Genomic DNA, 25,343 nt, shown 5'->3' on the forward strand with positions numbered 1-25,343 from the left:
TTTCCCAGTTACCGTAAGAATAACTTTAAATCTATGGTTTGTGACTAGTTTCATGTGAAGGTCGTTTTAGCTAAGTTTGTGAAAATTGATCGGCTGATTTTCATTTCGACTCGTCTCAATTATACTCGTCCATAGATTACCGGATACACACTGTCAATAGTTGAATTAATTCAAAATACTTTTTATACAGTCTAGACGAGTTTACTTGAAAACGAGTTGTTTCCAATAAAATTGACTTCGAGGCTATTTTATTCAAAAATTTAAGGCGAATACATATGTTGCATAAATTATTATTTATAAGATGCGTTCTGCAAGAAACTTATTGTTTGTTAAAAAATCTTTGAAGCTATGTAATAGTTTGAAGGGAAGGAACAACCACACCGGTGCTATCGCAAACCACGTTGATGTCTATTCTGAAGATTACAAAGTAAGAAGGCCTTATTTTCAATAAAACCGGCATGTCGACAAAATGCTTATTGTTCTGACTGCAGTCGAACTTATAGTCTAAGCTCTGATATCTTTTTTGTAGGTAAATTGCCATTTCTCATTTTTGATCATTAGGCTTATGGTATTTATTATTTGAGAAGAGTATTTATTTTACAACTGTATTAGCTCTTAGCATTTAACATATAGTATAATTTAACGTATAGTCCAATCGTCAATTCTTTTAATCAGGCAGAAGATTCAAGCTTAAAAATTATGTGAAATTTTTTATGCTGTGAGTAAACTTGATATACCGATTGTTTATGTTATGTACTTGGCAAGGTATGACAACGAGCAAGTTATATATAGTGAAACTATAACTTTGGTATTTCCTTTAGCGTTGAAAGGATTTATCAATAATAAATACTCTATTTATATTTGGGCATGCAAATGATTGGCCTTTGTTGGTCTATCTGTGCTATTTGTATAGTTTGATTGATGTAATATGGAATCATTGGCATTATAATTTCAGTGTTTTACTAGATGCAATAAGGCTAAAAAAATGTCAACTTTAACTTTTGCACCTGTATATAAATCATGAATGTATTTATGTGAAGCAACATAAGTATTGAATGTGGTTGCTGTAAGGAGTCTTATAATGCTCGGTAAACAGAGAATTTTGCAAGCGCATCTAACAATTGCAAGTAACAAGCTCGCTTTAAATTTTTGTTAGCATAATGTAGCATCTAATAGTATTTAAACAATTTTTAATATTTCAAAATGCTCTCAGCAATGTTTTATGTTTTAAGCTGAAGTTGAGTGAAATGTAACTGCCTTTCTAGGTCATTGTTATTGTTATAGTTGCATCGAGCTAGCAATAGACATTACTGTTATCTTTGTGAAATGAGACCTACTTGCAGATATCTTTTGGAATGCTCGACTTCTCTAAAAGAGCATTGAAACTATTAGATTCTAGATATTATTGAGCCATTGCAACTGTAAATAAACATAATATGTTATTTGAAAGGCTAAAAAGGTGATGTCAATGTTTTGCTGGCCAACTACGCAAAGGGTCTTTGTTATGCCCAATGTTTGCACTACTTTTTGCTCATCTTCATTTAAAGAGTTGGCTCCTCGTTAACACTTTTTGTAATTGTGTCGTTCAATAAACTGTGCAAACATGACGGATCGTATCATCCTGAATATCATGACAAACCATGACCTTAAAATAAGTACAAAAATTTCTTTTATTTTTCAAATATATTAAAAAATCCAAGATATATTTGAATACTTATTATTTTTATATATCTTCTCAACACTTGTCACCTAAAGACTCCATTTGTGTAAAACAAATTTATGGAGACTTTTAATTAAGTATTCATCCTTTTACCCATAATATTTTACTGCACTAAAATTCTTTTGTTACTATTCTCTTTGATTAGCATTTTTGCACCACCAACTGCATATCCATAATGTATCCACAACGTACATGTGTATTCATAATAAAATAGTAAATAAGTATAAAAAAGTATATTAAAATATTTAATCATAAATAATTATAATAGTCAAATATAGTATAATAAACAAAGTCATTGTTAAAGAAAAATTAAGAACTGTTCTAATCTTTTTTTTCATGAAAAAATTTTTTTTCTGCTCATTGTCATAGTTTTGTTTTATCTAAGATAAATAAAATTAAAATAAGTAAAATTGCATTATATGAACATGGCGACTTTCTAATATTCGCAAGCTTTTCAAACTTGAGTCTATCCATTGTATATGTGATTACATATAGCAAGCTTGGTTCACATTTCTCTAACGCAACACTTGTTTCCTATTACAGAGTAACCATGAGGCTATGACAAAGCTTGTATCTACACTAGGTTCACATACAAGCAGAATTATACAAGGTGGGAGCATGCTCAGTAACCAAAATTGAGGATATTGTGTGTAGCTGTAGAGGAGCATATAGTCTGAGACTCTGATAAGACTGATAATTTTGTGTTCAATACATTAGCCATTCTACATAGTATATAAGTCTGGTGTTCGGTCTTTTCAGCTACAGCTGTTAAAATCTAAAAATGTAAGATCCGCGTTGTGCTGGATTTGATCTCGGAACTACCTGTTCACCAGGTGATAAACTAATTAATTAAGCTACGCAAGAAGCAATGGATGATTAGGCAATATGATCCGCTATGTCGGTTAAAATATGTATAGCACTCTATATTACGCAATGTCACTAAAGCTTGCTCTCATGGATTTTGTTAGTAAGTTTAGCAATATAGATAGTAGCATACTTAAATTATTCATTGGCAATGTGCAGGGCTAATGGCAAGTGGCAGGCAACTACATCACCTGCTACTGTTTATAGGCTGTTTTTAATACCTGTGCAACATCGGGTATTCGGCTAGAATACATATATTATGGGAGACTAAAACATAAAAGCTCTACAATCCAATGAGATGCATGATTTTCTGGTTTAGTTTGACTAACATCTGTCTTCATATTTTTTTGAGTTTCATAATATAGTGTATATATATTTAATCTGGTTTCAAGATGGCCAGATGAGTTAGCTATATATCTGAATAGCACTTACAGACAAAACACCATCTATAAAGGTTCGTCGAAATAGCTATCACAACATTTCACTGGGTAGAAAAATTTAATGAAAAATCAAAACCTAAAAAATATAAAACTATAATAAATAAATCTCTCTCTAACTCTGTTGCAGTGAAATCCCTCCTCGAGCATCATTGTAATAGCAGTCATCACTGTTAGTTGTTTTTTTGTTATGTTACACCTTGTGACACCCTTCATCATGCCCCTTAAACACTATCGACCCTCAAAATTGTCTAATAAATCTAAGAAAAAAAGGAAAATGCTCATGATTGATAAAAATGTGACTTTAGTAGATCTATACAAGTTTATTAGTTTCTATTTTGTGAATTTCCACTTTTTGTTGGGGCTCCGGTCTCTATTAATCACAAAAAGTGAAGGATTTATGTGTATCCCGATAACACCAACAGGCAAAAGGACTTGAGCTTTATAAACCTCAGTTATTTTAAAAGACAGAACGTCTGTCTTTTTGATTTTTTCTTGGTTAGTGTTCAGGTCTACTTTGAACATTGTTTAGCCACAGCTGATGTGACTCGTAGGGAATTACCTGTCCTAATATTTGGACCAGCTCTCTTAAGATCCTAGCAGAGATGGTATTGATACTTGGTCTGATTGGATCTAAAAGTTGGCACCAAATCTTTTTCCAGTTTTGCGCTTCTGTAAAACTTTAGAATCATATTGTTATTTCATAAAGGACTGCTACATTCAACTTAGGAAAACTCAGTAACCATGTTTATCATCATGAGCAGTCTTGTTATTTTAGCAACTTGAAATCTCTCATTCTGGCATCACTTTGGGAAATTCTAGAAATTTAGAACTTCTTTACATTTTGACGCCTAATCTTGTACATACAAGCAGGTGCCCTGACACTAGCCAGTACTAACAACTTTCAATCAACTGTGAAAGTACTTAGAATAGTATGATTCCTTTTGAAATTAATATCATTTTGAAGCTCTAAGTTTGTAGAATACAATGAGAAAAAAACAGGAATTAAATACAGTAAATATTTCTCATTTCACACTCTTGGAAAAGGGATATTTTTTTAACTGATTAAACATAATAATTGCAGTAGACCGAGTCTGATAGTGTGTATATTTGTTATGAATATAAAAGCAAGGGGTTTTAGGGTAAAGTTCTTGTTGCTGAGGAGAAGCTTTCTAGCTTTGTCTATTTTTAATCCTTTTTACCAAAAATGTCAGTCAGTGTGTCATTAGATACTAATGTCCTGCTAGTTGCCATTTTCCATTCTTTAGTCGAATACCCTAGGACACTTATGTATTCGCCTCATCTAACTTTCGCATTTTCACGGAGTCATCCTCTCGCGAAAATTTCATGTGCGAAACAAAACTGTCATAACGAACGAGCGAAAGCGCGGAATTAAATAGCTTTGTTTATTGACAGTCCAAGAAACAAAAGGCAGCAAGTGATCAAATTGCATTATTGATCTCGGCCACACAATTCTACCTGCGGTTCACAATTACAAACTAGTCTCAAATTGAAAATTTTTTTCTTATCGGTGAACCGAACCTGAGGAATCTAATTATGTTTGTTCCACTGCATTTATTTTCACATCATTATGTTTTCGCACTCATCAGAGCTGCGAAATTAAGTTGCAATGAAATTTTACTCTGTATGCTACTCACGAAACTAAATACTAGCGAAATAAAGTGTCCTAGGGTAGGTAGTAGTTCCCTCAGTATTTTAGCGATAGGCCTAAAATACGATATCGAGAATTACTAGTCTAGTTGCCTTGAAACATGGATTTATCTTCGAAACATCGAAACTACACGGCCAAGTTTTCTCGAGTGTAAGATCTGATTAGAAAACAACTCTAAGAATTATTTTTGGCTCACACTTCAAAATGATAAAATAAAAAATCATGTGTTCCCAGTGTTTTTTATATTGTTTTCAACTTGATTAGTTTTCAATACATTGGAACGTGCTGAAGTTTTGTGTTTTAGTTTTATGCTATAAAATGCCATAAAAGTTATATTTCATTGTTATTTTATAGAATCTACGTTTAATTATGTATTTATTAAATATAAATATTGAATATTTTATTTATTTATTTTAGGAAATTTATAAAATAATTATTTCATAATTATTTTATAAATTTGTTTTTTTCTTGCAACAAGTATTAAATACAGTATTAGTTAAGTTCCAACTTTCAATATTACAAAAAATGAAGAAACAGTATTTTAATGGTAAATTTAGTGTTGTTGAGTCCGAGCCAGGGACCATTCTTTCTTGTTTAACAACATGCAGATTACTTGGTTACATATTGGTTAGGTGGTGGTGAGAAGGCAAGAGAAAGGCATATCTCTAGGGGTAAGCTGTTTGTGAGAGACAGAATAGACAAACTTCTCGATCCATGCAGCGCCTTCCTAGAGTTTTCTCAGCTTGCTGGACATAATCTCTATGATGATGATGTACCTGCTGGAGGCATCATCACTGGTATTGGACAAGTGTCCGGGTAGGTGTTCCTCGTGTTCTATGTCTATTGGGTTCACATCTCAGTTGAAAGGAGTTAGAATTTGATATTGAATCGGTTGATAAGTTGGGAGACACTTGTCAACAGGTCAGTTTTTAACTATATATTGGTCATGTTGCAGTGCTGTTGGTAGTAGCATAGGTGGAATTGGTTGGTAGACGGGCATGTTTCCATTTAGACTATCACTTCATTTGCTTTCCCAGTTTGCTTTTTTTGTATTTTGATATATATGTAGCTCCATGGAGTTATGACATTCTTGTACTTCAGATCTTTTTCAAATAATATATAGATTATGATAATTAACATGTTTGCAATTCACACATTATTAACATATAGTGACCATATATTTTGCATAATGTTAATCCGTATTTGATAGGTGTTTTGGTAACTATAGTTAACACATTGCTCAACATAACTAATGAATCATTAACATACATTATTCATATGTTAATGTATATTAATACACTATTGTACATGTATTAACATACTATTAACATATTGTTAACCTTTGTTAACACTTTAACCATAACCAATACATTATTAACATATCGTTAACTTAACTATTAACGATATGGATTTTAGATAACTTATAATTTGAAAACCATAATAAAGTATAACAAAAGATTACATATATTTGTTAGACCTTTTCTAGAAGTGTTTTTACTTACCTGTTTCTTGCTGTGTTAATAAGGACTCACTCTTTGGAAACTGTGTAACTGTACAACATGTGTATAAACCTTTAAGAACATTTAAGTTAATGCACAATTAGCATGACCAAAGGCTAAATGGTACTTTATTGAAACCTTACCTGATTGATACACGTACGTGTTACCTTTTCCATATGTAGGTGATATCATTTTGTCGTATTCGCTTGGTTTTTCACTGTCTGCTCTTCGGGCTTAACATCTGATTTTGGTAGTATTCTTCTCTTGTACAATAGTTTCTCTACTGTTGGTATAAAATTGATTATTTTTAATTCGTTTCTTGATCTTTTACCTCAAACATTGATGAATTTTAAAGAAATACCTCTTAGAGGCTATTTCAAGGTCGGTGGTCTGGAGTCTAAAATTCTGAAATTTATATTTCTTTTATTCTTTAGTTTTACTGTTTGCAAAGCCTTTGTGACTTGAATTCTGTTGAGATATTTATTGCTTTATAACTCAATGACTACTTTATAATAGCGAGGCCCATTTATTTGGTCTAGTTTTTTTCTTGTAGTTATATTCATTTGATAGTATCAAATTTTCAAAATTTTATCACAGCAATTGTGTTCCCCTATTATCAATCTTTGCTGCCATGCTGCCGGTCAATGATTACACTTCAACCAATCTTCTAATCTGGCAGCCTTTATATACGGACAATGTTTTTACATAGCTAAGCATTTTTCTTCTGGCTCTGCAACATTCTTCTCCAAAAAAGCTTCTGTTTCTCAGGGTGGAGTGTGTCATAGTGGCTAATGACTCGACTGTCAAGGGCGGATCCTACTACCCTATCACCGTCAAAAAACATCTGAGAGCTCAGGATATCGCTAGAGAGAATAATCTACCATGTTTATACCTAGGTAAAGTTTATACATGAATAGCTCTATGTAACTCAGGAGTACATCTATGATTTTATGTTTGGGTGGCCTCATTTCCAACATAACGAATGAGTACAGATGATAAAATATCTAAAACATATTGATCATTGAATGAGTTTAAGCGACAAGAGTTCGTTCTTGCCTATGTGTATCCATAAACATGGAGTTGTCTTCTGCCTCACGTTTTCAATGATATGCCGCCTGCATGGATAGGACTTCATGATAAAAAGACGGCCCGCAAACAAGTACAGTGGTGTGCGAAGTATATCGGATGCCTTTCTTGGAATAAAATAAGTACTTTTTGAAGTTGGCTAGTTTAAAGAAATATTTATACATTCCATTGATGTCTGGAGTTATGTTCGAACATTTTTGATATTGTCAATCTAGCTTCAATAATTATTTTTATAGTGCAATTTTGAAAAAAATGTTTTATATTGGTTCTTGGTTTTTATTTTGTAGTGGAGTGACGTGCGAAATAAACTGACCCTCTTTGTTGGAAAACTAAAATTCTCATTTACAACATTATTACTCATTGTGAATTTAATGGACAGCCATATATTATATAGGATATTGATCAGTCAATAACCAATAGTCAATTTATGGCTATTGATTTAGTCAATAGCCATTAATTATATATTAAATTAAACCTCATTTTGTCCTGATTTCAAATGTATAAATTAAACAGCCGTAAATTTATATTTTGAATGATTACATAGGCTAATTTCTGAATATTTTTTAATGGTTGTAGACTATATCTTTATGTACAGATAGGATCATAGCCTATATCTTTATGTACAGATAGGATCATACCACATATCTTTATGTACAGATAGGATCATACCACATACATATTATTTTAATGGTTGTAGCCCATATCTTTATGTACAGATAGGATCATACCACATACATGTTATTTCATTGTTTCAAGTTTTATATTTTATGTGACTTCAAAAAAGTTCAGTTTATTTCGCACACCACTGTGCAACAAAATTTATTCAGCCTACCTTAACTCGTTTGCTGTTCAGCAAATGTTTGGTTATTTTACTCTACAAACAATGACTTTTGCTAAAGATCTCAGGCTATGGCTTTTAATGATGCATCAACATGCATGCGCTTATCAACTGTTTCCCAGCTCGGTTATTGCCTAACTCTGTGTGCTATAATCAAAGCAAAAACAACAGCAATTGTCCAATTGTGAGCGGTACATAACTGTAATCCAATATGAAACATGTATACTGTCATGTAATTTATTACATAGGGAGTTCTACCCTTGATCTCTGTGAATCTATATATTGTTTATTTTTATATATATTCATAATTGCATATGTAAAAAAATGGAACTAATAATTCGGTTTTTTGTAATGGAATTTTTTGTGACTTTTCAGTTGATTCTGGAGGAGCAAACCTGCCAAGACAAGATGAAGTCTTCCCAGATAGAGATCATTTTGGAAGGATTTTTTATAACCAGGCGACCATGTCAAGCAGTGGAATTCCACAGGTAGCTCTTATGACACAAATAGCTTGTGGAGGGAATAGTGGTTACCATAGAGACTTTACTGCTTGCAACTGTTTTTTCTCCTATTGTCTCTGCTTTGCTTCACGTCTTGGTGATGCTTTCTTACTGTTTTCTTGTAGATAGCCATAGTTTTAGGTAGCTGTACAGCAGGCGGAGCATATGTCCCAGCCATGTCTGATGAAAGCATAATAGTAAAGAACCAGGGAACCATATTTTTGGCTGGACCTCCTCTGGTAAGAAACTGAGAGAGAAAGAAACGTGATTAGATATTGGTCTTGGTGTGACTGCTCTTCAATGTCTTTATTTTGTTTGTTACATTCAGCACCATAACGTATAATCCAACCTCTACATAAGAATGTTATTCGTCTCCCAACCTGCGTCATATGTTGAAACCATATGTTGAATCGAATATTCCTGTAAGAATACATTGTAGGTTGTTTAATTCATTCTACAGCTAAAAAGCATAACTCCTTAATAAATACTGCAGGTCATTATACATAAGGATAAAGTTAACACCTTGTAAAAGAAGAAAGTAAGAAAATTACATAATTAAAGTAAGAAAATTACATAATTAAAAAGGTAAGCATTAAATAGAAGTCCTTTGGCCATTTTATTTTTTAAACAGCCATATGGAAGTGTAGGTGCTACCCTCTGAGATAGCCATATGGAAATGTAGGTGCTGCCCTCTGAGACAGCCATATGGAAGTGTAGGTGCTGCCCTCTGAGACAGCCACATTGATGTGTGGATGCTGCCATGCCGCGGATGAATGATATGGCAGCAAAGGTGGTGAAGGGATGTGCAACATAACTCACTCTACCTTGTACTAAATAAACCTTTAAATAATTGAACTGATGTAGTTTTTATTAATTTTATATTTCAAATCGTATTTTCATTATCTTTTGCCATCAAGAAGCCTCTAAATGTCATAACGAAAGTTCAATAATCATACCCTGTATTCTTTTTAATTCATTTCAGACTACAGACCTCTTGAACAAATACAGTACATTGAGTGATGAGGCATAGTGCTAAGATACATCATAGAAGAGTATTGTGAACAACTCATGTAGAAAATCAGTCTTTACTATACATAAATAAGAGTAGGTCCTGTCCAAAGCCGAGATAAGAACGATAGGAAAAAATTCCTTTCAGCGGGTTTCGATCTCGCAATTGTTGGCTTGGTAAACTGACACTCTACCACCTGTGCCAATCTACGACTTGGCATAGTGTGGAATAACTGTGCAGTTAGGCATTGCAACAGACGTATCTCTCATGGAGCACCAGACCGCTGCTATTAATAGATAAACATGGTTTTATTGTTATTTTAATTGAGAGACATACAGACAGAAGTGAAGGCTTGGCACGTTGTGAGTTTAGTGCTTGCGTTAGTAATAGAGCTACACAGTATGACTTACTATACATTCGGCTCACTGACTCATCGTAACATCTGTTGGTTTATAGTGTTAGGAATCCTTTAGGAGTCGTCTTTCCTTGCAGTCTATGACATCAATATGTGCCTTTTTTAAACAATCTGTTGATTGCATGCTATTTTTGATAGGTCAAGGCAGCAACAGGAGAGACGGTGAACCCTGAAGAGTTGGGAGGCGCTGACTTACACTGCGGAAGGTCAGGGGTCACAGATCATTACGCTATCGATGATGAGCATGCCCTGCACATAGCGAGGCGTATCCTTGGCAACTTGAACAGAAGGAAGGTCAACCACCTCATGTATGTATTGCCTTGCGTCACCTTCTACTAGTTGCTGCTGCATTTTTAGCAGTATTTACATCCCAAAGGGTATTTAACCATTTCGTGGGCAATTGTTTTTATAGTTTCTTCTCCTCTGGGCAAATAAATTTCGAAAACAAATTGTCACCATGTTTAACATTCACTCTTTCGATCATAATTTAAAACGGGTTTGTTTTATCGCTATACATCAATAACCAAAAGTAACCAGTAGAAAATTATCCACTAAAATGACTTGTAAAAGGCATGACAAATCGACAAAATCTATTGTTGACAAGATCACGTCAACATACATGGAATTTTTTGTTGCTGTCGTGATTGGCGTGGTTTTTGTGATGAGTCATTTTTGGTGTAAATGTGATCCATTGTTTTTGGATTTGTCAATAAACTGGTTTACTACCTGATCTGAAGACTTGAGAAATTTAGATGATTGTTTAGAATGCTCTTTAGGCCTAGAGTAGGATGTGCCTGCATCTGGAGACACCATTATTATGGCACGTCGTTTTTAAACTTTGAAGTATGTCATTTTTTCTCATTACATTCAAAGTAATACTATCGAAATAAGTAATAGTTTTACCAGTCTATGTTTTACTTAACATACGCCTATGTTTAGCTCAGTCAGCTACTTTAATGTATGTGAAGAACTTTTAAAAAACTTCTGATGCCAGCGCCATTAATATTGCTCTGCTTATGGGACATTTCAAGATTTAGGTGATAGGAATGTTGTATCATCTGGCAAGGGTTAAAGCATGAGGCACGCAGCTTTATACTTTGGTCTTTGAGTAGCTACGTATGCGAAATTTCAAGCATTTTAGTTGCAGATATTTTATTCATTTCAGTCTCATATTTTCCAGTTTATGGAATTTTTCAATTGTTGACTCGTCAACTACCAACTACATTACACTTTTTACTAACATTATATTCAAGAATCGCTGTTGTATTGATCATATAAATAATAGCCTAAGTTCTTCCATTTCTGGAAGTAATATCATCTTCATGGGATGTCAAATTTTATTAAAACTGCCTCATCTCTGAAAGCTTTAGGCATATTGACTGAGTTCAAAAAATTCTTTTTTCCGTATTATTCTTTGTCTCATTCTGACAGCTCAACAATTGATTTTATTTGGCTCAACCTAGCTAATAAAATTGGAGCTTTGTCCCACTTAATAAACTGTGCAACTGAAGTTGTGTTTTGATTCTTTACTGAGAACATTTTCTAGAATGTTCTCTGCTTTTTGAATTATGCATAATCTTTACAATAATGAGAGTCCTGTCTGTCTGTCTGTTCAAAGTCAGGGCCAGAGGTTAGGATGAAGGATTGCATGAAACTAGACACTCAGCTTGTTAGACCTTCGCTCTAACACCTACCTTAACAAGTTTCAGAATATTTGCGCACATACTTATTATCTGTGCTTTATTGGCACACCCGACTATTTCTCACATCACACTAGACTGTCAGGGACTCAGGGTACAAGTTTTTATTAGCGTTTAATAGCTTGCAACAAGCACATTATGCTAGGAGTTGTCTACTTTTTATCTGTTTGTACAGTCAGCAGACGACTAGCCCAGCTGAGCCACTGTATCCAATAGATGAGCTCTATGGAATCGTGGGAGAGAACCTCAAGAAAACCTTTGATGTCAGACAGGTAGGTTTACATGAGCCTCAGGTCCACTTTATAGAGTAGGAAGAGTTTGTACTTAGCGCTTCTTAGTTTGACAGTGTTTGGTCTGACTCATAGATGTGTGTTATAAATAAATAATGTTCTGTTATGTCTGGTTTCTTGGTCTGTGAAGCTGTGCCTCAGTATGAGTGGGTGGTTTCTTGATAGCTTAAAGGCTTTACTCAGAATGCTGGCAAATATTGATCATGATTAAAATCTATAAACCTCAGTGGGTCTGAACCAGGTTGTGCCTTTTCAAAAAATCAAGTTTCATACATTGCCACCAATATTTACAAAAGTTAGATTTACAAGTTGTTAGGTAGGCTTTTTAGTTTTTTCTTATTAAAGTTGATGGTGACCTTCACCTTTAAACCTTAAACGATCTTCTAAGGCATATTTATTAGTCGAGTTAGCATACAAAAATAATTTCCTCATAATTATTCTTTCAACAACAATAAAAAGAAAGGTAAACTTGCAATTAGAAAAATAAATGCTGTCAAATTGTTTTACTAAACAATTAAATGTTTGATTCACATTTGTATTTCCAGGACTGATCATGACTCATATATGTTGTTCTTTAAGCACTTCAATTGAAGCTATGAATCAGTTTACTGTAGAAATGTGAAAGCAGTGCTCGTCGCTTGTAGAGTGTAATAATATGTTGTATTTGGTTTAATTTTTTCCATAGACCAACAATAATAAGAAAGATTTTCAAAAATTACATCGTATTAAAGCAAATGCATTTCATAAAACTATAAATGTATAAACTAAATAAAAAACTTGCATTATAAATAAAATTTGTATTAATAACGTAATAATCGTAAGGTTTAAAGAGTTTTATGTGTTGAGGTACATATGGTCTCATGTTCTGAAAAATCCATATGTAGAAGCATCGTCGCTTTGAGGTTTAACTGAACTAATTTACTCACTGCTTATATTAAAGGTTGACTTGCAATAAAATTCACATTACAGTTATTTGGTATCAAAAGATTCACCATGTCTTACGCAGTTGTGTTATGGGTGCCAAATATGTGGAAATGTGATTACAAGCTCTTAAAAGCTCAAAAACGAAAAGCCGCCGTAGATTAGAATCTCTTTATTTCGATGACGTAGCCATGAAATTTAGTTATCGTTTTGTCACGTGATGTCCTCACGTGAATTGAAAGGCCAATAAAAAGCTCAATATAAAACTTATCGTAGTACTAGTTTATGACAAACACTTCGGGTTTTACCGAAGATCCCTTATCAAATATAGATGCTCACTACTTTACAGTTTTGTTTCGGTTTGGTCTAATTGGCAAGTCGTAGTCTAATCATGTGACCCAATACTTCGCAAATAATTTCTGCAACACTTTTCGATTATCACAAGTGACCAACAGGCTCGTCATGATTATCAGACGATGATATGTACTCCTTCAAGCTAAGGCTAAAAAATTAAACGAATTTTTATGGTAAGTTATAAGATATCACTGCTAAAAGTGACAGCATTACGATGACGATAAAATAGACGGGTAAGAACAATAGACATAGTTTTATTGAATGCGTGAAGTATATTTGTGAAGATATTTCGACGAATCAGGCTGCATGAAAGTGTAAACAGAAACCATTTCTCACAACTACATCACATTTGAGCCGTTTTGGAAAGGGAATCCAAACTATGGCGGTCTCGTGTGGCTGTGATTAACTGTTCGTTTTTGAGCTTTTAAGAGCTTGTAATCACCTTTCCACATATTTTGCACTTACAACACAACAGAGTAAGACATGGTGAATCTTTTCATATCAAATAACTGTAATGTGAATTTTGCTGCAAGTCAACCTTTAAGAATGGTGGTTGAAGTCACGAGCATGTATAAAGATCAAATAGATGACCTGAATGGTTTACATACCTTAACAACACTGTGAGATCACGATTCTGTCTTCATTGGGTCCTACAAGGTTTGGGACAATTTTTATGTTGGCATGTACAACTTGTGACTTCCAAACACACACTAAGGTCAACTGATACATTAAGTGTTACTATGCCTAAGTCTAGTTCATTTGTACATACCTATGAGATTTAATATGACTGGTACGTTCTGACTAGATGTGTAGTTGCTAACACAAATATAGGTTTTGCTCGGCTGTTTTAGATAAAATTGAGGGTTGTCCTCACTCTTTCATGAGTTTCATGCAGGAGAGATTAACTTCTACTTTTCCTGTTTTATGTTACATGTATAAAATTAATTGTATAACAATACATTGTACTACGCATAATAATACATTATATCATTATATTTATTAACCAGACTGGAATGATGTCTGCTATTGATTAGTGGTAAGTGTGTACATTGCTGCCTTGTTATTGGTGAACTTGTATTGAATTCTGATCCTATTGAATACCGCTGTTTATGGTCATAGATATGAGTATTTTTATTGACTAATGTACATGCTCTTGCAGAAGCAATGTGATTGTAATTTTAAGTCATTTTTATTACTTGTAGCTTACTTTATTACTTATATCAGGCAATACTACATTTCTATTGGTCATCGTAGGTTATAGCCCGAGTGGTAGATGGATCAGAGTTTGATGAGTTCAAAGCGCAGTACGGAGATTCCGTTGTAACAGGCTTTGCTAGGATATCAGGATATCCTTGCGGCATTATAGGAAATAATGGAGTTCTTTTTTCAGAATCTGCCCTCAAGGTAGGCGGGCAGTATGGTCATAGCCTGAGATTCAAACAATAGCATGTAATCCTTTAGATTTGAACTCCGCTAAGCATTTTCTCATGCTTGTTTCTTGTATAGGTTTATAAATTTTTATTTTTTCTGGTCATCACATCTTGATACTTCTAGGCTAGGTTGTTAGCACATCTGTGACAATGGTAATCTGTAGTGATGGTAATCTGTAGCGATGGTAATCTTTAACAATTTTAATCTGTAGCGATGGCAATCTGTAGCGATGGTAATCTGTAGCGATGTTAATCTGTAGCGATGGTAATCTGTAGCGATGGTAATTTGTAGCGATGGTAATCTGTAGCGATGGTAATCTGTAGCGATGGTAATTTGTAGCGATGGTAATTTGTAGCGATGGTAATTTGTAGCGATGGTAATCTGTAGCGATGGTAATCTGTAGCGATGGTAATCTGTAGCGATGGTAATCTGTAGCGATGGTAATCTGTAGCGATGATCTCATTAAGCAAGAGTATGAGAGAGATTTGTGTATTTTAGTTTTTCAAGGAAATATTTTTGGATACCCAAAATAAATTGTGTTATTATGGGCGAGTTTGTGTTCTATTGATTTGTATGATTAGGTGTTGCCTCCCTTGTTTACCATGTTTGAATTAATAATGACATTATATGCTGTCTTATGTGTTACAGGCCACTCACTTCATTGAGCTCTGCTGCCAGCGCAAGATACCACTTATATTTCTACAGAATATCACAGGTAGAGCATATTAATCAATGACTTTCGATAGATTTCTGTTTAACCACTGAGCTACCCAAATTGTCTCACTTCTAGCTGTTTGTTAATAATGGCCACTTCCGCTTATCCTGGTAAAAAGTAGAAACTTCGTTTTACTTATAACTCCCCAATATTTCTTAATAGCTGTTCGTCAGGTTTTTTTCATTTTCAATCCGATAGCCTGCAGCAAATGTGTAGATTTTCAACAAAGTTGCTACATGCTTTCATGGCAACAATCTATGAATGGTTTATTGATGGCCATTGTGTTTAGTGCATTCGAAGGCATATTCTTAAAGGTTGACTTGCGACAAAATTCATATTACAATTATTTGGTACTAAAAGACTCACCATGTCTTACTCTGCTGTGTTGTAGGTGCAAAATATGTGGAAATATGACTACAAATTCTTAAAAGTTCCAAAACGAACAGTTAATCGCAGTCATCACGAAAACTCTGTAGTTTGGAATCCCTTTAATTTGATGACGTTCTTAAACATTTTGGTTATTGTTTTGACACGTGATGTTATCACATAAATTGAAAGGCCAATAAAAGGCTCAATATAAAACGTCTCGTAGCACTAGTTTATGACAAACACTTTGGGTTCTATCGAAAAGCCCTTATCAAATATAGATGCTCGCTACTTTACAGTTTTGTTTCGGCTTGGTCTAATCATTTAATCGTAATCTGATCATGTGACCCATACTTCCTGCCAAGCCACGCGAATAATTTCTGCAGCATTTTTCTACTATCACAGGTGACCAACAGGCGCGTCGTGTTTATCAGAGGATGGTAGCACTCCTTCGAGCTAAGGTTAAAAATTAAACAAATTTTTACGGTAGGTTTTAAGATATCAGTGCTCAAAGTGACAGCATTACAATGATGATGAAACAGACTCGTAAGGACAATAGACATTGTCTTATTGAATGAGTGAAGTATATTTGTGAAAATATTTTGGCGATTGAGGTTGCATGAAAGTGTAAACAGAAGCCATCGTGTTCAACTACGTCCCGTTTGGGCCGTTTTGGAAAGCGATTCCGATCAGCGGCGTTTTCGTGATGGTGGCGATTAACTGTTCGTTTTTGAGCTTTGAGGAGCTTGTAATCACATTTCCCCATAATTTGCACCTACAACACGGCAGAGTAAGACATGGTGAATCTTTTAGTACCAAAAAACTGTAATGTGAATTTTGTTGCAAGTCAACCTTTAGGCTTCTAATCAAGATAGATGTCTAAGAGACTGGTTTTTTAGAGTTGTTTTTCTCAAAAAAGATATTTGGTTCTGAGAAGGAGACTTGTGCATATGCATTTGAAATTTGGACAAAATCAGACAAGAAATGTGGAAAGGCATAGAGTTTACGCAGACTAACAGACAGACAAACAAACGGACCAACACTCCAGTGGCAGCTAAATTGCTAGAATGATAATCAGTTTTGGAAATCATTCGCGTTATGATACTAAGCATTCATCATGATGGTTTAGAATTATACCAGAAAGAGGGTTAGTTAAACTGTCAGATTTACCTGAGGGCAGACAATTCTACATGCGTGTTTGTTTTGTAATGCTTCTAAGGTATTCTTTTTTCATCACATTCTCCAATTGGTGCTATTTTTGTAGCCTGTCTAGACATTCGATCTTTGTCAACATTAATCAAATTATATATTAAATAACTTTTTTAAAGTAATTTTTTGTGAAGTTCAACTGCTGTATGAGGTATGCTCTGCTCTCTTTCAAGATGTTTGTGTTCGAGTAAGGTAGGTTCATCATTTAAGTTTTGCACTCTACTATTAGTGATTTTTTTACCATGATAGATGTATTGATGTATAAGTCGATGAAACGTGACTCTGTTTATTTCTTTTCAGGGTTCATGGTAGGAAAAGAGGCCGAGGCAGGAGGAATAGCGAAGAACGGAGCTAAAATGGTAACTGCAGTTGCATGTGCCAAAGTACCAAAGATCACTCTCATTATTGGCGGCTCATATGGAGCGGGCAACTATGGCATGTGTGGCCGGGCCTATCAGTAAGCTAGCAGAGTTTCTTTTTGGATGACATATGTAGAAGGTGCTCTCATCAAAATTTTGAATTTGTAGCAAGGGGTGTCAACATACTGTGGTTTATGTAGAAGGTAGTACAGTGGAACCTCTTCTTAGGAAATCAATTCATTCCGCAAGCCGTTTTGTAAGTCGAAGCCAATCTTACCATGTAAATGTCTTAATCCGTTCCGAGCTCCCACAAAACTTGAACATAACATTAATTAATATTAATTTTATATACTTGTAAATAAAATAAATTTATTTACAAATATACAAACGGTTGAAATAAATACATAATTTATTTTATAAATTTTGTATTTATAAATAAATTATGTATAACCTTTTATACATACATGTAATTGTTAAAGCCTATAAGAAAATACATGTTAGAATTATATCACTGCATAATAAATAGAAAAAGTACACATGAAAAGAAGGAACAGAGAAATAATGAATAGAAACTATGAACAGTCTGTTTGTTTGTTTACCTTGTGTGTTGACTGTCTGGATGAGGTTAAGCGAAAACCGCAAGAAGTGGGAGGATGCCGGTCAGCAGTGGGTGTTGTTCTGGTTATGTTCAGAATAAATGTTTTTTAAGAATGTAAGTAGAAAGATTTATTTCCATCGATGCGAACTAAAAAAAATACTTCATCGTACAAAAAACACAGAGCTTGAATTGCCAGAAACTAAAGTTGTCCTACTTTTCATGTGATATATGACAACTCCAAATTATGCAACGAACGAAAGTAAAATATTTGCTTTGCTGAATTTTGCTAGCAAATAAAATCAAGTGAGTTGCGTTGTCCGTCTCCACAGAAAGCAAACTGGCCAAGATACGAAACTGATATACGGACTGAATTCTAAAAGGCCTTTCGTATCTCGAAACATCTTTCGTAAGTAAAAGCAAATTTTCTGACAAAAGACTTCCTAACTTGAAAATTCCATATGTATGGTCCTTCGTTACTAGAGGTTTCCACTGTATAAGAAATCTATAGCAGGTGCCATCAGGAAGTTATGGCATGTGTAGCAGGTGATATCGGCGTACTTAAGCGTCTGCAACTAGCAATGTTAGCAATTAATGATGCAAGTATTTGTGTGATACAAAACTTACACAGATGGTATGGGTTTGTTGAGGAACGTGTAGCAGCTGGTGTCAGTCAGTACTTTATAATTTGACAGCAGTACTCTATCGATGTGCCTGGCATTGTACAGCAGATACTATTGGCAACGAAAACAAATTACTTTTCAAAGTTTAACACTTAAAAATCGATAGGTTGGTGGTTTGAGTCATACAATGATGAATGGTGGTGAGTGGAGATGTTCAACCACAATTGCTCTTGCCCTACATCAGTCTAAAGTCTGCCGAATCGCTCGAAAAAGGCTTCAGGGGTATCTTTAGCCAATACATGGGTTTTATTAGGTAAAAAGTCACCATCATGTCTCTAATTATAATAGAACGTGATGGAATAATTCAGCAATTGTTCATTTGGTTTTTGTCATTTTGATTTAAAAAACATTTGTGAGCAAAGTATTATGCTAAGTTTACATCAAATGATCTCCTCCAAACAATTGATCAATCTTGTAAGAAAGCAAATCTCTGAATACAAATTCAGAGCTATAAACCTTGTGAAAGAAATTAGGATCCACCCTCAATAGTATTTCTGCTGTGGTAAACTCTGTTATAAATTTTAACACTCAGAATCTAAAGCTGAAAATCTGTTTATTTCTGCAAATAGCGTATGCTAAAAATTTCAATTGTTCAAGAAGCACTTTGTGAGCGATATGTAGTTGGTTTTGTAACCTTTAACACAATAACAGTCGTGTCAATCCTTCAGTCTATTTGTCTGGTGTCACAGTTAAAGGTTGAAATAAAACATTGTTTCACACGGGATTCGAACTCATGACATTTAGCTTAATAGACCAAGTCTCTGACGCCTGTTAATCAACCAGCTTGCAGCATATCAGAATAATTGTCTCGCTTCGCTGCTAGACTGTTAGGGTACTTGTTGTTATTATAGCTATCACATTTTTTCATATAATGTTACTATCATGTAATTTATTTTAACTTGTGTGTAAAACAAGAAACTAAAATGACTGACTTACTAAATAGCAGCTAAAACTGAATCACTGTCGCTGTTTAATAATAGGAATTGATTGGATGGCAGAGTTACTCACTCCTGTTTGTCACATTTAGCCCAGTTTACTTCAAAATATTTGAGTAGCGTGAATGTTGGCCGATTAGAAAACTACAGTGGGTCCTCAACATATGATTCTAATTTGTTCGAGTGTTGGCATCGTAAGTCATATAGAGAGGTATAAGAACCCATGGTAGTTATTTAATCCAAGCATCTCTAGTAAAAACATCAAGTTTTTTTAATACGTTCTATACATATTATGCATTGGTAACAAAATAGTATGTTAACTTTAGTAACTATAGTTACTTACGGTAACTTTAGTGTATTTAGTGGTTATGGTCTGCAATAAAATGTAACATTACAATGTACTACGCGCAGTACGTACCATAGGAAGTTCTCACCTTCGAGACAAACGTATAACATAAACTTTGAACTTAAATGAATTCAGCTTATTAAACATGGGGGCATGCTGTACCATGCTTAGTCAGAACTGCAGGCCTCAGGTTTAAACTCAAACCACAAATCTTCTTTTTAAAACATGTACATTTCGCTCTCAAAAGGTTTTTATTTTTTGATTTTATTTTTGCCTAAAGAAAATCTTATGTTAAAAAATATAAAATTAGAACTGCCATTTCAAAGTGCTTATAGGCCAGATGCTAAATGGAGCAATGTGTTTGTAGACCAAGGTTCTTATACATGTGGCCCAATGCTAGGATTTCAGTTATGGGTGGTGAACAGGCAGCCGGAGTGCTGGCACAAATCAGCAGAGAACAACGGGCTAGAGAGGGCAAAGAGGTATGAATCAAATTCAAAGTTTCTAAAGCTGAACCCCAGCATGGTTGTTCTATATTCTGAGCATATTCTAATAAACATGTGTTGTTGTGCGCGCAATGCATCTTCTATGTCTGTGCTTCCATCCATTCATTCTGCACAAATTTGTGTTCATTTTGTCAGTGGACTGATGCTGAGGAAGAAGCGCTCAAAGCTCCCATCTTGGCTAAATACGAAAAGGAAGGAAGTCCATATTACTCAAGTGCAAGGTGAGATTTTAAACACGGAGATGATAATACGGAGTGGAGTTGAAGTATGTACAGCCCAATAAAATGGAATATTCTAGAAAACTGCAGCTGTAGAGTATTTTAGTGTGTAGAATGAGTATGGTAAAGCCCTGACAAACGTCTTCAAGAGTAGAGTGCCACTGTGTGTCTCCTAGGACAGAGTGCCACTGTGTGTCTCCTAGGACAGAGTGCCACTGTGTGTCTCCTAGGACAGAGTGCCACTGTGTGTCTCCTAGGACAGAGTGTCACTGTGTGTCTTCTCGAACAGAGTGTCACTGGGTGTCTCCTAGGACAGAGTGTCACTGTGTGTCTTCTAGAACAGAGTGTCACTGGGTGTCTCCTAGGACAGAGTGTCACTGGGTGTCTCCTAGGACAGAGTGTCACTGGGTGTCTCTTCGGACAGAGTGTCACTGAGTGTCTCCTAGGACAGAGTGTCACTGTATGTCCTCCAAGGGCAGAGTGTCACTGGGTGTCTCTTAGGACAGAGTGTCACTGGATGTCTCCTAGGGCAGAGTGTCACTGGGTGTCTCCTAGGACAGAGTGTCACTGGGTGTCTCTTAGTACAGAATGTCACTGGGCGTCTTCTAGGGCAGAGTGTCACTGAGTGTCTCCTAGAACAGACAGAGTGTCACTGGGTGTCTCTTAGGACAGAGTGTTACTGGGTGTCTCTTAAGACAGAGTGTCACTGGGTGTCTTTTAGGACAGAGTGTCACTGAGTGTCTCTTAGGACAGACGGAGTGTCACTGGGTGTCTCTTAGGACAGAGTGTCACTGTATGTCCTCCAAGGGCAGAGTGTCACTGGGTGTCTCTTAGGACAGAGTGTCACTGGATGTCTCCTAGGGCAGAGTGTCACTGGGTGTCTCGTAGGACAGAGTGTCACTGGGTGTCTCTTAGTACAGAATGTCACTGGGCGTCTTCTAGGGCAGAGTGTCACTGAGTGTCTCCTAGAACAGACAGAGTGTCACTGGGTGTCTCTTAGGACAGAGTGTTACTGGGTGTCTCTTAAGACAGAGTGTCACTGGGTGTCTTTTAGGACAGAGTGTCACTGAATGTCTCTTAGGACAGACAGAGTGTCACTGGGTGTCTCTTAGGACAGAGTGTCACTGGGCGTCTTCTAGGACAGAGTGTCACTGGGTGTCTCTTAGGACAGACAGAGTGTCACTGGATGTCCCTAAGAACAGTGTCACTGGGTGTCTCGTAGGACAGAGTGTCACTGGGTGTCTCGTAGGACAGACTGTTACTGGGTGTTTCTTAGAACAGAGGGTCACTGGATATCTCTAAGAACAGAGTGTCACTGGGTGCCCTTTAAGACAAAGTGTCACTCCGTGTATCCTAGGATAGAGCACTAATGGCCTTCTTCTGGGGTAAACATGAATCGGCTTCTCACTAGGACCTAGGATAGTGTGCATTTCTTAAAGGTTGACTTGCGACCAAATTCACATTATAGTTATTTGGTATCAAAAGATTCACCATGTCTTACTCTGCTGTGTTGTAGGTGCAAAATTAGTGGAAATGTGATTAAAAGCTCTTAAAAGCTCAAAAATGAACAGATAATCGCAGCCCATCACGAAACCGTCGTAGATCGGAATCAGTTTTTTTATCTGACATAGTCATTACATTTGGTTATTGTTTTGTCACGTGAGGTTATCACGTAAATTGAAAGACCAATAAAAGGCTCAATTTAAAACTTCTCATAGTACTATTTTATGACAAATACTTCGGGTTTTACTGAAGACCCCATATCAAATATAGATGCTCGCTATTTTACAGTTTTGTTTCGGCTTGGTCTAATCGTTTAGTCATAATCTGATCATATAATCCATACTTGGTGAATAATTTCTGCAGCATTTTTCAATTATCACAGGTGACCAACAGGCTCGTCTTGTTTATCAGACAATGATATGTACTCCTTAGAGCTAAGGTTAAAAAATTAAACGCATTTTCACTGTAGGTTATAAGATATCAGTGCTGAAAGTGACAGCATTACAATGATGATAAAATAGACGCATAAGAACAATAGACATGGTTTTATTGAATGCGTGAAGTATATTTGTGAAGATAGTTCGTCGAATGAGGTTGCGTGAAAGTGTAAACAGCAGCCATCTTGTACAACTACGTCCCATTTGAGCCGTTTTGCAAAGAGATTCTAATCTACGGCAGTCTCGTGAAGGCGACGATTAATTGTTTGTTTTTGAGGTTTTAAGAGCTTGTAATCACATTCCCACATATTTTGCACCTACAAAACAGCAGAGTAAAACATGGTGGCTCTTTTGATATCAAATAATTGTAATGTAAATTTTGTTGCAGGTCAACCTTTAAGAAAACATTATGTGTATAAGTTTTCCAGGCAGCAAGCTGGAGCTGTTCTGCTTAGGTGACAGCGATTTTGTTATCTATTGTCTATATATATTTCTCAAAGTTTGTGTGTATGCGTGTCCAGCTATAGCTGTTGAAATTATGGAAAAATGAATCCGTATTGCACAAGATTTGATCTCGGACCCTCCCATTCACCAGTCTGATGCTCTACTAAGTTAGCTACACGAGCTTGATAGATTCGCTAGGCGATTTATGTCGATATATGGGAGCAAATACTCCACCGCTTTAGGTCACGACGCAGGGTGATTGCTTAACGTCGTGAGAAGCTGGGAGCTCTTATGAATGAGGTTACTCAAATTTTCTATTGGCATTGTGCCAGGCTACTAGCAAGTGGCAGGCAACTCTCATCACCTCTCATTGTTTATAAGCTGATTTTTAATACTCGGGCAACGCTGGGTAGCACAGCTAGTAGTCATTTGAAGTCTAGTTTGTGACCTTTTGCTGTTTTGGCAGGTTGTGGGATGACGGAGTGATAGACCCTGCTGACACCCGAAATGTATTATCTCTAAGTCTAGCGGCTGCTGCAAATGCTCCCATACCAGATACTAACTTTGGAATATTCCGGATGTAATGTTCTTGATATACCTTCAGAAATATTTGTGGAGACTTATTTCGTATAGAGAGATGTTTTGTGTTTTTTGCAACAAGAAAGTTAGATGCACGATACTATGATGGCGCCATTAGGTAAAGTAACATGTTCTCCTTGCTTATAAGTCAATACTTGCTCTTGATTGAGTGGTAGGTTCGGTTACCGTTTGGTTTTAGAGGTGGTGGTGCCCTTTTGTCATGAATGCTTGTGTTTTTATTTTTGATACATTTTGTTCATTTCCTTGTGTATTTTTGTGGTGGATTCTATAGTAACTGTACAGGACACTTATTAGACAGACCTTATGATGTTTTAATGCTGTAATATAACTGTGCATTGTGGGAACAAATTATCCAAACTACTTCTGTTTTGCTTTTGATGGTAGGTCAGCCTTCCCTATGGGATAGCAGCTTGTTCAATTCTTTGTATGTAATTATTTTAGTTTTTATAATACCCACTAGTTGTTGAGGCTCCAAATCAAACTTGCCAGTGTGGGCTGCATTTGAAGCTAGACCTTGACGTTAAGGTAGGAAACTGAAATTTGCTAATTGACAGCAACTAAAGGCTAATACCATCTGGGAATGATATAGCCGTTTCAACAATCACTGAGGGAATTATGTTATATACATGTGCCTTTACTAGATGAACGAAAGGCCAGGCATTGCATGGGTAATAGAATAATTACCTCATGAATTTGAGTAGCTTACCTGGAAAACTAGATCTTTACTAAACTCTTCACTAAAACAATACCTGCATTCTGGGGCAGCATAACAATTGTTATGCGTAACGGTCAACCGTGCTAGTTATTAACCCCAAGCAAGCGGTATTTTAACCAATGTAAATACTATTTGCCCTATAAATCCATAGAATTGTGTGTAGCTTAATGGTTAAGAATGCCTCCTCTAGATTCAGAGGTCTCGAGATCAAATCCAAGGCCGCATGAACTTCTATAACAGAACACAGGGTTTAACAAAAAGACAAACATAAAAATGTGTCTATATATATATATAGATTATCTATCTTTCTACAGGTAGTCACATGGGATTTAGCCAGTTCTTTCTAAACTGGTTGGTCTAAAGTAGTTGCTTTGCAGCAGTGAAAAGCTGAGTAAGGTGCAGGCAGTCTCAAAGTTGTTGCGACTCGATAAGACCTTGTTGCTCATAGTCCTTCGAGTTGAGTGGTTTGTAACCTGGGTTTGATTCAACCCTAGGGTTCCAGTGTATCAGTCTGAAAGATACAGTTGAGGCCTCTCAAAGGCAACAACAGAAGTAACACTGAAAATACATGTAATTTGTTGAGAGTCAGTCATTGTATTGGTCTTTGAACAGTGATGGTAGTGTGCTGTTGATTTTGTGCACCAGTAAAATGTACACCTGTTGTACATGTAAGAAAATCATGAAATTTTTTAATAAAGGTTTCGGTAAAACTGTATATGGAACTGGTTGTATTTAGTACGTCCAACAAGGTTGAGAACCTTGTTGTACGTACTGATTACCACTAATCTAGTTGAACAAGCTGATAAATTCAAGTTTGATTATTGGATGTTTCCTCAATCAGCCGACACTTGTAACTGTCAACTATGTTACTAAAATTTATATAACAATTTTAGGTGTTTTAAAACAAATAGTTATTCTAAAATAACAAAAACAGTTAGTTTATTGGTCAAATAAATTATGGACTAAGCGCGAGTAG

General features: G+C 35.6%; 1 protein-coding gene across 1 annotated transcript; it reads left to right on the forward strand.

Moving 5' to 3' along the window:
• Window positions 1-141: 141 nt before the first annotated feature.
• LOC137396455 (methylcrotonoyl-CoA carboxylase beta chain, mitochondrial-like) lies at window positions 142-24,003 on the forward strand. The gene is made up of 14 exons (XM_068082740.1): window positions 142-427; window positions 2,264-2,330; window positions 5,326-5,509; window positions 6,961-7,088; window positions 8,492-8,604; window positions 8,742-8,855; window positions 10,179-10,348; window positions 11,916-12,012; window positions 14,560-14,709; window positions 15,385-15,451; window positions 17,327-17,483; window positions 20,312-20,426; window positions 20,586-20,671; window positions 23,519-24,003. The coding sequence occupies exons 1-14, from the start codon at window positions 302-304 to the stop codon at window positions 23,634-23,636; spliced, it is 1,692 nt and encodes a 563-aa protein (XP_067938841.1). The 5' UTR covers window positions 142-301; the 3' UTR covers window positions 23,637-24,003.
• The last annotated feature ends 1,340 nt before the right edge of the window (window positions 24,004-25,343 follow it).

Source organism: Watersipora subatra, chromosome 5 (genome assembly GCF_963576615.1).
Source record: "Watersipora subatra chromosome 5, tzWatSuba1.1, whole genome shotgun sequence".
Taxonomy (NCBI): Eukaryota; Metazoa; Bryozoa; class Gymnolaemata; order Cheilostomatida; family Watersiporidae; genus Watersipora; species Watersipora subatra.

Coding starts and splice junctions, on each gene's coding strand:
- LOC137396455 (XM_068082740.1), top strand. CDS start 302: ATGCGTTCTGCAAGAAACTTATTGTTTGTTAAAAAATCTTTGAAGCTA. Junction 14,710..15,384: donor TTTCAGAATCTGCCCTCAAG/GTAGGCGGGCAG, acceptor TATGTGTTACAG/GCCACTCACTTCATTGAGCT. Junction 20,427..20,585: donor GGGCTAGAGAGGGCAAAGAG/GTATGAATCAAA, acceptor TCATTTTGTCAG/TGGACTGATGCTGAGGAAGA.